Source organism: Mobula hypostoma, chromosome 1 (assembly GCF_963921235.1).
Source record: "Mobula hypostoma chromosome 1, sMobHyp1.1, whole genome shotgun sequence".
In the NCBI taxonomy this organism is placed as follows: domain Eukaryota; kingdom Metazoa; phylum Chordata; class Chondrichthyes; order Myliobatiformes; family Myliobatidae; genus Mobula; species Mobula hypostoma.
Genome location: NC_086097.1, coordinates 37,622,231 through 37,633,794, shown reverse-complemented (window position 1 = coordinate 37,633,794; position 11,564 = coordinate 37,622,231). Strand labels below are relative to the sequence as shown.

The window sequence follows — 11,564 nt, the reverse complement described above, 5'->3', positions numbered from 1 at the left end:
ATTCTTCTGTCTTTTCCAGTGCTGATGAAGGGTCCTTGACACAAAACAATGACCGTTTTTCCGTTTCACTGATGCTGCCTGATCTGCTGAACGTTTCCAGTTTTTCTACATATTGTTATAGCCATCTTATGTAATTAATTTCAGACTTTCTTCTCCTGTTGTTTATATTGTGTTTTCAAAAATGTAACTATTCACACCGGTTTGCCTTACTGCATTCTAGGAGGGTACTGTCCTGGTACAATTCTAAGAAGGGATTATGTGATGAGCATTAACTTCAAACTGAAACTTGCTTATTTTAGCAGAATTTTCCCCCATAAATACCCAGAAATATCTTGTATGTTTATATTGTTGGTTATCAGGTAATATCGTATACACAACTGGATTTTCATTCCCTCATGCATTCCTTTCCCTTCACATTTTTTGAGTCATACAATAACAGCATTGGAAAATATGTTAGTAATTGTTTACTTTTGCAAACAGAATGATTATAGTTTCGGTGAGACGTAATTTAATTTTTATCCCTTTAGAAATATTGGTGTGTAGAATGTTTATCAATACTGTACTTAATACGTTGTTCAGAGCTATTAACTTTCTTAGATATCATGTTGTGTTTACAAAGTGCTTGTTAATTGTATATTTTGTATAATATACTGATCCCAACTACAAAGAAAATATTGTGTGAATTTAATTTTTAACTGTAAGCTTGTACTGTGTTGGAGTCAATTGAACAAATTGCCTATGTTTGTGGATTGTGAAAGATTGAAATACAAATATGGCTGAAGAAGTGTCAGTAATTAAAGTGACAGGCAACTACATCATAATATTGTGTTTTTACTCATGTTAAAATATAAAGATTGCTTGAATGGTTTGGTGAACATTTTATATCATGAATTATTTATAGGCTGCTTTCCACACCTTAGAGATGTATAGTGAGTCATAGGAAACATATATATTCTTTATCTGAACCAGAACACTAATCAAAGAAGAACAAAATTAGAAGATAGTATTTACCTGAAATTAAAAACTGAAAATTCTGAGAAGCTGTATCTATGAAGCGAGAAGCAGAAGCATTAAGATCCATAACGTTTTATTTGGCAGAAATTAGAGAGTGAATATTTGGGGATCATTTTCAGGATGGCTGTTGGTGATCAGTGGAGTTCTGCAGGGCTCAGTGTTGGGACTGCAACTGTTTGATTTTATACATTAATGATCTGGATGAAGAAACTGATGATGTTATGTCCAAGTTTGTAGACACTACCAGTATAGGTGGAGAAACATGTAGTGTTTTGGAGACAGGGAGTCTGCAGAAGGACTTGGACAGTTTAGGAGTGGGCAAAGAAATGGCAGATAGAATGCAGCAGAGGAAAGTACGGGGTTATGCAATTTGGTAGGAAGAATAAAGATGGAGATTATTTTCTAAATGGAGAGGAAATTCAGAAATCAGAGGTGCAAAGGGACTAGGAAGTCTTGGTTGAGAATTCCTTCAAGGCTGAGTCAATAATAAAGGCAACCTCAATATTCACATTCATTTAGAGAGCATGCGAATATAAAAGCAAGAATATACTGCTGAGGCTTTATAAAGAATTAGTCACACCATATTTAGAATATTATAAGCAATTTTGGGTAATGTATCTAAGGAAGGGTACAGTGGGCCTGGAGAGGGTCCAGAGAAGGTTCACAAGAACACTATGAGGAATAAAAGACTTAACATATGAGGTGTTTGAGGTCTCTCAGTCTGCACTCAATGGTGCTCAGAAGGCTGAGGGGATCTTTGAACTTTTGAACTATGATCTCGTTGAAACCTAGCAGATGTTGAAAAGCCTGAACGGAGTGGACATAGAAAGGATGTTTCCATTAGTAGAAGAACCTGGGATATGAGGCCACAGCCTCAGAATAATGAGGAAATACTTTATCCAGACATTTGTGAATCTATGGAGTCCATTGCCACATATAGCTGTGGGGGATAAGTCGTTAATGTGTATTTAAGGCATAAGTTGATGGTTGATTAGTAAGGAGGTTAAAGGTTATGGGGAGTAAGTGTGAGAATGGGGTTGAAAAATATCCATAATTGAAATGCAGAGCAGACTTGATGGGCTGAATTACCTAATTCTGCTGCTATACCTTATAGTCATTATCAGTGGTGCTAACTTTAGGTCATTGGCCTAAGATGTTAACTTTGCTTCTCTCTGCAAAATACTATTACCAGCATTTTGTATTTTAATTGTATATACAAACCAGTGAAAGTCATTAATGGTTCTCTTCCGGTGTAATACTAGCCATAATTCATTGTTGGACCATAGGTCCATATTCCATATGCCTAGTTGTTGTTCTTGAAGGATGGAAGGGTGATGCAAAGTTGAAATCACCATAGATCATAAATCTATATCTAACTGTTGAATCAAAAATAGGAATAGATTTTGGTTTATTTGCCTTCCATGTAACTTATCTGAGCTGTTTACACCATGGGGATACAATTGGTGAACTACTTTAAATACAATGCAAACACAATAACTATCTGAGGTTGTTTAGTTGTTGACATTTCTGTCAACATTCTATCTCTGTTGAAGGCCTCAAGCCAGTGATTATCACTGAACTGGTAAGGATTTTGCATGTCATATTTAAAAACAAAGGTCTGCTCCAAGATACAGGTAATAAATGTTCTTGATAAGACTCTGGACAACGTGGATCTTTTCTCACATTTGAAAACCAACTATCAGTAAGTGCACATGTCTGGTGAAATTCACCTCTTTTTCCAGTGCACTAGCAAAACCTTTGGACTTCTGAGAAAAAGAATGTTCGAAGTTAACTGTGGTAAAATGGAGACTGAGAGGGTCTGATCAATGGAGGCTGAAGGTCTGAGAGGGTCTCTCATCAAGATGATGAGTGGCATTGATCGTGTGGGTAGTCAGAACTAACTGAAAGAAGAGCTAGTAAGAGAACTTCTTTCTGTTAGTTCTGATGAAGAGTCTCGGCCCGAAATGTTGACTGTACCCCTTCCTAGAGATGCTGCCTGGCCTGCTGCGTTCACCAGCAACTTTTCTGTTTGTGGTCTGTATTGTGCTGTGGGTTTTCTATGTTTCTAATGCAAATGGTGATAGTGCTCAGTGAAGGTGATGAAGGGTTGTTATTGTAGAAAATAGTGGAGTGTAACTGCAAGGAGATAATGAAGACAATTTAAAAAACAGGGCTGAAATTGAAATAGTGAAGAGCACAGTTGGAAATTTGAAATAAAAGCAGATCAAGCTGTAGAAAAGAAGGAAGAAAGGCAGATTTCAAACAGATTGGTGATCTTACACAAATTGCAAGTGCTGGCTTTTAAAAGAGATGATTTTCTTCCTTTCAGTGTGGTGACTTTTCATTATCTTTATTCTCCAGCTATTTTTCAAACATAACACTGTTATTGCGCAACAGTTTAAATAATCCAGCCAGCACTAGTGGTAACTTTAAACACAAGGATAGGAAGTGAATTGTATTATTATGGAAATTCAATTACTGAGCAGGGTGCGGTTTAACATGATTAGTTGGAAGATAGGTGCAGTTCCTTGAGCATCCTTTGAACTTGAAAGAAACATCCTCTCGCATTTTCCTGTATATGAATGACGGTGTGACTTCATGTAGAAATAAGAGTTTGATCACCTTTACTACCAATTTCTATTTAATATGGTCTATCTCAGTATGACGCAGCATAGAAACAGGCCTTTTAGCTGACCATGTCTATGTGTCCTATCTTCCACCCAGAGCAAGAGGCAAGTTTATTTTGTTATCACTATTCACTCCAGCACCCTCCACATGAATGTCTCCCTCCATAATATCTGCTACTTTCAATATAATGCCATTACAAGATACATCCGCTCCCCATTCAGCATTCTGAAGGTACTGTACTCCATTTCTTCAAGATAACTCTTCTGCCTCTATCATTATGCACCCATTTCTGACACTGCTTTTCTGTACAACTGATGTCCTTTGATCCTTTATGCTTCCCATTTTCGTAGGCTCAACTATTATTTCAAGGTGAAGCAGTGAGCTATTTATGTTACTTCCAATGCAATTTACAGTATTTAGTGCTGTAATGTGATGAGATAACCTCTACATTGGAAATTCAAATGCAGATGCAGTGACTGCTTTGTAGAACACATCCATTCAATTTGCAAATGCCTGTGACTTTTGCATCCCAGTCCCCATTCTGACTTCTGCCTTTGGCCTCTCATCCTGTCCTAATGAATCCAGCTCTTCACCTTTCAGCAAGACTCTTTATATTTCTTGGGTCTGAACACTGTGTTCAATAGTTTTGGATAATTGGTCTTTTGGGTTGGACATTTCTGATGACATTTCATTAACTTGTAATATTAGGCAAGTTTTCTCTGTGCAGCTGACTGACCCACTGAAGTATTTTAAAATATTTTTGGCATTTTCTTTTATTTCAGATTTGTAGCAATGCATTGTTCTGTTTCTTTTTCCAGCATTGTGTTTTTCATTTTCCTCAGTGTCATTTACACTTTCTCTGGACAAATTATCTGTAGTTAGCAAACCTTCAATGCCACCTCAGAGTCTGTGTCATCACCACTTCTTTTGCTCTCTCTGCCCTTCTACTCTTCAAATTAGAATGTTCTTTTGTTTTTTTAACTTTTCCTAGTTCTGATAAAAAGTCATTGACCTGAAACATAACTCCTTTTATCTCTGCACAAATGTAGCCCAAACTGGTATTTCCAGTGTTTTCTGTTTTTATTTATGATATCTGGAACATTCAGCAAAGGAGAAAATGCAAGAAGTTTTTTTTTGTGTGCTGTCTTTTTATGATCTGAATAACCTAAAGTGGTTCACATCAATTTAAAGAATTTTCATTCTAAGTCACAATTTTGCGAAATTTGTCAGCCACTTTAAGGCACGAATGTATTATTTTTCATCAAGTTATAATTTCTGAATCTGGCGCCAAATGGACTTATTTTGGGGAAAAAATCATTAAGTCTATTAAATCCATCTGACTGATGGTATAATATATTAAGGGCATGGAATGGGCTGCTGGCAATGGTGGTGGAGGTGGATACGATAGGGTCTTTTAAGAGACTCCTGGATAGGTACACTGAGCTTAGAAAAATAGAGGGCTGTGGATAACCCTAGGTAATTTCTAAAGTAAGTACATGTTCGGCACAGCATTGTGGGCTGAAGGGCCTGTATTGTTCTGTAGGGTTTCTATGTTCGAAAATACTACAGCTTTGTAGTTCCCATAGTGCTTAGTATCAGTTTAGATTGCATGCTTAAGATTTTGAAGAGCTCTTTGAACTACAACTTGCTGATTTGAAACTATGTACTATGGTTGAGATAACTAATGCAGAACCTAAAAAGGTACTTTGAAGGAAGCATGAATTTAACTTTTGCATTTTTCTTGGCCTCTATTTAACAAAGAATTGGTATTCCACAATAACAGACATGTAAAATAATTAACTAACAACACCAAATAATTTCTAATTATTCTTAAAAGATTAAATTGAATACAATGAAATTGAACCTCACTACTGCTTCCTAATCAGCTGCAGGATCAAGAGGTGATCTTCCCAGTACAAATGAAGGGAAATCTCAGCAAGACTTGGCTTAACTAGTGGACTCTATGTAATCTGTCAGTAAATCTTGCAACAGATATGTGCTGGCCTTTAAATAATTAACAGCAAACTTTTTTTTAAAACTGCTGACATTCACTGTATCCTGTCTGCTACTGGAAGTTGTTGCCTTTTTGCCAGAAATTTAATCAGTGCTAGTAGAATTTTGAACTGCTATCAGTAGTGACACAGTCACTGATGGCAAAATAATTACAACATAGTGGATATGAAATAATCTGCAAGTTTTCTTATTAAAGAAGATGCTATGTCAAAGTTTGATTGCAAAGAAGCATCCTGTGAAAATGGTAATTTTAGGTTGAGGATAATAAATCCACAGATATTGACAATAACTAAAAGGTGCACTGGTTAAAATGCCGAACTGGTAACACAAATACTTGAAAATCCAGCAATTAAAAATTGAAAATGCTGTTAATACTCAGCAGATCAGGCAGCAATGGTGGAAAGAGAAAGTCTATGAGATTTCGGGTGGTGGCAGTCATGGCAAGTTAGACAGCATCTATGGAGAGAAAGTTAAAGTTTGAAATTGATAATATTTCATCAGTTTTTTATCCACAGATTCTGCCAGTCCTGCAGGCTAATTTCATAAACAGTGAGAATAGGTAAAAGGATAATGTTGAATATCTTGTAGCTTCAGGGTGACAAAAGAGAGATGGAAGAGCAAACCAGGAAATTGCGGAGAATATGTCCCCCCTTTAGAATACTGAAAGTGAAGTGAAGATGCTTTTTGGTGAAATCTCATGGAACTCCATTTGATTAAAACACGTTTCAAAATAGTAAGTCATTCGTGTTCGAATAGGAACAAGGAATAACTGTTGTCCTTGCCAGTGATGCCCAGAATCTGAAAAATGACAAAAAAAAAACTGAAATGATGTGTTTTAAAAAAAAGTGCTGAGTGTGATAATGCTCAAGAGATTGCAATGTTGTAACCTTAAAAATCAGGAGAAATAAAATTAAGTTCAGTCTTCACTTTAACTGAATTATAAATTTGCAATACAGATAAATTAATGGCAGAAATAGAGATAAATGAGTTTGATCGAATTATCACTAACATTGAGATGTGTAGCATTGTAGGCAAAGATGGGAATTAAATATTAGTGGGTATTTTGCATTTTGGAACAGGAAAGCACAGGAGAGTCTGATCAGGAATGGCATTAGGACAATAATGAATGAACCACATGTTCTAATATTTACAGGAACCCTCATGGAGCTTTACTGATCAATAATATGGGAACCTAAAACAAGGATGATAGAATAATTATATGAAATAAATGTTCAGATGGGCTGGGCAAACACAATTGGTGTAGATTCAAGGATGAATTAGTGGAATGCATTTGGAGCAATAGATTAGTAAGGAAATTAGTCATCTGAAAACAAAGGGTTCTGTAGGAAAGAGGATTTGAAAAGTCATCTTTTCTCAGCACCATCTTAACATATCTTTAAATTTCTGGGTGTTAATCTGATGACCTATCCTCAGCCCAACACATTGATGCAATCATAAAGGAAAACTCACTAGCTTCCCTACTTTCTTAGGTTTGCCATTATACAGAAGTACTGTTGAAAATATTCTGACTTGTTGCATCATGCTCCGGTATGGCAACTCGGTTGTGCAGGGTTGTGGCCATTACTTCATGAGCACATTTCTCCACACCATCAGTTATGTGTACAGGAGGTGTTACTTCAAGAAGGCAAAATCTGTCATCAAGAATGCCTGCCATCCATGTCATGCCATCTTTTGAGCAGGGGAGTACAGCTACAGAAGCCTGAAGTCTCTCACCACTAGGGTTCAAGCTACTTCCCTTCGACCATTCAGTTTTTTGAGCCAACTGGTAAACCCTCATCGGTACTGTTTAGCCACTTTGACCACCTTGCACTAAAATTGAATATTTTTGTTCTAGCTGTGATTTCTTGTAAAAAAAAATGTGCACAACTTAAGATTCATGCTTGTGAATATATGGTGGTATGTTCCAGTAATGCTGCTGCAAGCAAGTTTATTATTGCACCTGTGCATGCATGTACTTGTGCATTGGCAATAAACTTGACTTTGACTTTAGGTTTGAGTATGACAGGTCTCAGTTCGGCAGCAAGAATTGCAAAGAAAGTTGCCTCAGAATGATGGATGGGCTGATTAGGTGGATGGGAAATTAAAAGTTATGATAGATAAATAATAACAAATTTTAAAAATATATATTTACTCATTCTGCACCTACAAGAAATAAAACTCCATGGGGAAAGTGATATTTTCATGACTAAAGAGATGGGAATGGTATTAGGTTGAAAGTTAAGGTTAGTCTTGCCAAAAGATTAAAAGCTTTAGGACAGGAAAAAGGCTAACCAAATAATTCATAACAAAGAGAAGGGCGGATTGAACGCAAGCTAGCAAGAAAGTATTGAAAAAAATTACAAGAGCATCTTTTTCACAGGCAGTCCTTTTGGGATTGAAGATGACTTGTTTCGATTCTGGTTCAAAAGCTTCTGAGGTAACTGATGAGGACCACTGGTGCATCAGGAGATTCTTCCACAGATGCTGCATGAGGTGCCTGACAAGCCAGGTGGGCCAGTCCACCAATGGGAACTTTTAATTAACATTAAATGAATAATGGATAATGCTGAATAATGGAACTAGAATTTGATTCCTCACTGCATCAGATGTCATGGTGTCATGAAAACTACCTATCCATCAGTGTCAGCAAAATAAAGAACTTCAGTGGGGGAGGGGGGAGGGAGTACATAGCACATGCTCCTTGCTCCTCTTCACATCAACAGTGTTGAGGTCAAGAAGGTTGAGAGCTTCATGTTCCTGGGACTGGTTCAACCATGGTGATACCACTGCCAAAAAACGCTTACCAACCTCTACGTCCTCAGGACCCATGCTCCTTGTGACTCTCATACTTCTTATCAATTCACCGTTGAAAGAATCTAATCTGGATGCATTATGGTTTTCAATGGCAACTGCTTCTGACTGTCACAGAAACTAGCCTCCATTCGGAATTCTATCTGCACCTCTCACTGTCTCGGTAAAATGCCCTGTATTACCAAAAACCCCACCCAACCTGGACATTCTCTTTTCTCCTCTCATTGGACAGAAGATATAAAAGCTTGAAAGCTGGAACCACGAGGTTCAAGGACGGCTTCTAACCTTCTGTCGTAAGACTATTGAACAGTTCTCTCGTATGATAAGAATGGACGCCTAATCTCACAGTCGATCTCGCTATGACATTGCATTTTATTGCATGCCTGCACTGCACTTTCTGTATTGTAACACCGTATACTGCACTCAGTATTGTTTTACCTCATAACCTCAATGCACTATTACTGTATAAAGAATTGATATGAATGCTATGCAAGATAGTTTTTCACTGTATGCTAGTGTATGTGACAGTAAACCAATTCAATATGGAGGGAGATCATAGAGGCTGAAATTATTTTCTTAAAATAAAAAAGCAGCTTTGGGCATGTCCAGTAGAGTTGCAACCTCAGATCCAGTGAATGAGGTTCTACCCTAATTTCCAGTGTATCTATGTATGTTCCCTCTTTCTGTGACTGCATAGATTTACATTGGGTGCCTCAGTTTTATACTACATCTCAAAGCTCTGCAAGTTGGTAAATTAATTGGCCGCATCAAATTTCCACTTAAGGTACGTAGAGAATCTGGAGGAAGTTGATGGGAATGTGGGGAGGATAGGTGATGGGGAGAAATTAATGTGGAAATGGGATTTCTCTGCAAACTGGAAAGGACTTAATAGTCTAAATGGCATCCTCCTTTCTCATAAAATTTGGAAGCTGATTTAAATCAGAGAATTATAAGCAGATTGTTATGGAAATGGCAGCTGAATTCATGTTAACTTTCCAAAATTCTATAGATTCTTTAACATCCCCATTGGATTGGATTGTAAAAATTGTGCATGGCGGGTGAGAGAAAAGAAAAACTGAAAAATGTATTTATTCTAAACATCATAAGGTTCTGAGAAGATTGAGACCATTTACTCTGTCTAGAAATGAATAATTGGGGCAGGATAGATACTTTATTAATCCCAAAGGAAATTTAGTGTCACAATAACATTACAAGTGCACAGATATACAAATATTAGAAGAGAAGTAAAGAATAAAAAATAAGTTACCTTAAACAGTTTCATGGGAGGTGGAGTCATCACTTCCCCAGCTATAGGTCATCTCATTATAGAGCCTAATGACCAAGGGTAAGAATGACCACATATAGTGGCCTTTGGAGCAGCGCAGTTGTCTTAGTCTATTACTAAAAATATTCCTACGTTCAGACAAGGTGGCATGCAGAGGTTGAGAAACATCGTCCAGAGTTGCCAGGATTATCCGTAGGGTCCTTCGTTCTACCACAGCCTCCAGTGTGTCCAGTTTGACTCCCAATAACAGAGCCAACCTTTCTAATCAGTTTATTCACCCGTGTTGATGCCATTGCCTCAGCACACCACCATGTAGAAGATTGTGGCATGATGCTGTTACAGCACTAACGACTCGGGTTCAATTACTGCTGCCTTCCCTAAGGAGTTTATATGTCCTCCCAGTGATTGTGTGGGTTTCGTCCATGTGCTCCAATTTCATCTCACCTTCAAAAGATGTACAGGTTAGTAGGTTAATTGTTCACTTGGATGTGATTGGGTGGTGTGGACGCATTGGGTTGTAAGGCCTGTTACTGTGCTGTATCTTTTTTTAAAAAAGGGAAGACCACTAGGTCATAACTAAATGGTGGGACTGGAACAGGAGTAATAAGTCATTCCTACTTCCTATGTCCCTATTTGAATGAGTGTTAGTTTGCTACTGAACTGTTTTCATGGGAATGGGAGTGGTGGGAAGCTTGTTTATTGCAGATAACCTCATTGAATTTTGCATACATTTTGGAGATGGATAACTGGCTAAGAAAAGGCTGAAAACTTGCTTATGGTTTGTCTAATTCAAAATCATTCACATTTCAACAAAATCTGGAACAAGCTTGTTAACATAGCTGAGGTCAGTCGCCATTGCAGATTTGGGTAACGGTGCTGTCAAATGCATGCCTACCAAATGATTATGGAGTTCCAAAAACTTTGTTATGAACTTTTAAATTGGAACAACATATAGCTATTGACATGAGATGGTGCTGCAAATCATACACTGGCGCAATGCTGCTTTGCTTTTAAGTAGGAATTGTTGGTCTCAAAATATGATTATCGGGCAGTTTGATAACTGACATTTAACCATGGTAGCGTACAGCGCCAGCGACCAGGTTCAGTTTCACCACCGTCTGTGAAGAGTTTGTACGTCTTCCTCATGACCACATGGGTTTCCTCCAGGTGCTTCGGTTTCCTCCCACATTCCATAGACATACAGTCAGGTTGAGTGAGCTGTGGGCATGCTCTGTTGGCGCCGGAAGCATGGCGACACTTGTAGGCTCCCCAGCACAATCCTCGCTGATCTGATTTCACTGTAAATTTCAATGTACATGCCATAAATAAAACTAATCCTAATCTACAGAATTGAGCTAACCCTATCCATTATTGGATTGATTTTTGTATTCTGCAGTTGATAGGCTTTAAACATTTCGGTATGATTTGGATCCTCAGTTGCCTGAACCATTGAAATCAATGCTGTTCAGTCACCTGAGGCTGTGCTCTAGGGCTGCTAATACTTTTTGTTAACTGGGTAAATTCTATTTCCTTCCATTGTATCCCAGTGCTTATTGAAGTAACTTTATACCTGAGGGCAAAATACATACAAAGGTTTAACAGATTACTCATCATGGTTTCTGACAATACTATAGTCAGAAGAAAGTGTGAAAGAAATGCACCTGGTGTAAATAATTATAGACCAGGGAGAAAAGGTATACGTGGCACGGAACACCAAATGGCAGACTAATTGTTTGCAAAGGGGGAAACAATCTGCTGCTGATGAGTTTGAGATCGGTTCGATTAATGCAAGCTTTCCTGCCAGTTTTGTTTA

The 11,564-nt window shown here is 37.7% G+C and overlaps 1 protein-coding gene across 7 annotated transcripts in view; it reads left to right on the top strand.

Annotated features, from left to right (window-relative positions):
- ppm1aa (protein phosphatase, Mg2+/Mn2+ dependent, 1Aa) overlaps nt 1-11,564 on the top strand; it is a 65,475-nt gene that overhangs the window by 40,665 nt on the left and 13,246 nt on the right. For 5 of the 7 annotated variants that reach the window (XR_010017736.1, XR_010017744.1, XM_063046613.1 and 2 more), the window contains one exon: nt 20-822. The exons of 1 other annotated variant lie outside the window; for it this stretch is intronic. Coding sequence is in view for 2 of the 6 variants with exons in the window: in XM_063046632.1 (XP_062902702.1) it covers nt 20-39 (20 nt within the window). In the remaining 4 variants the exon portion in view is untranslated. Of the gene's footprint in view, nt 1-19; nt 823-8,035; nt 8,319-11,564 lie in introns of those variants that run through there. One more of the 7 variants, XM_063046581.1, reaches the window with a different exon arrangement.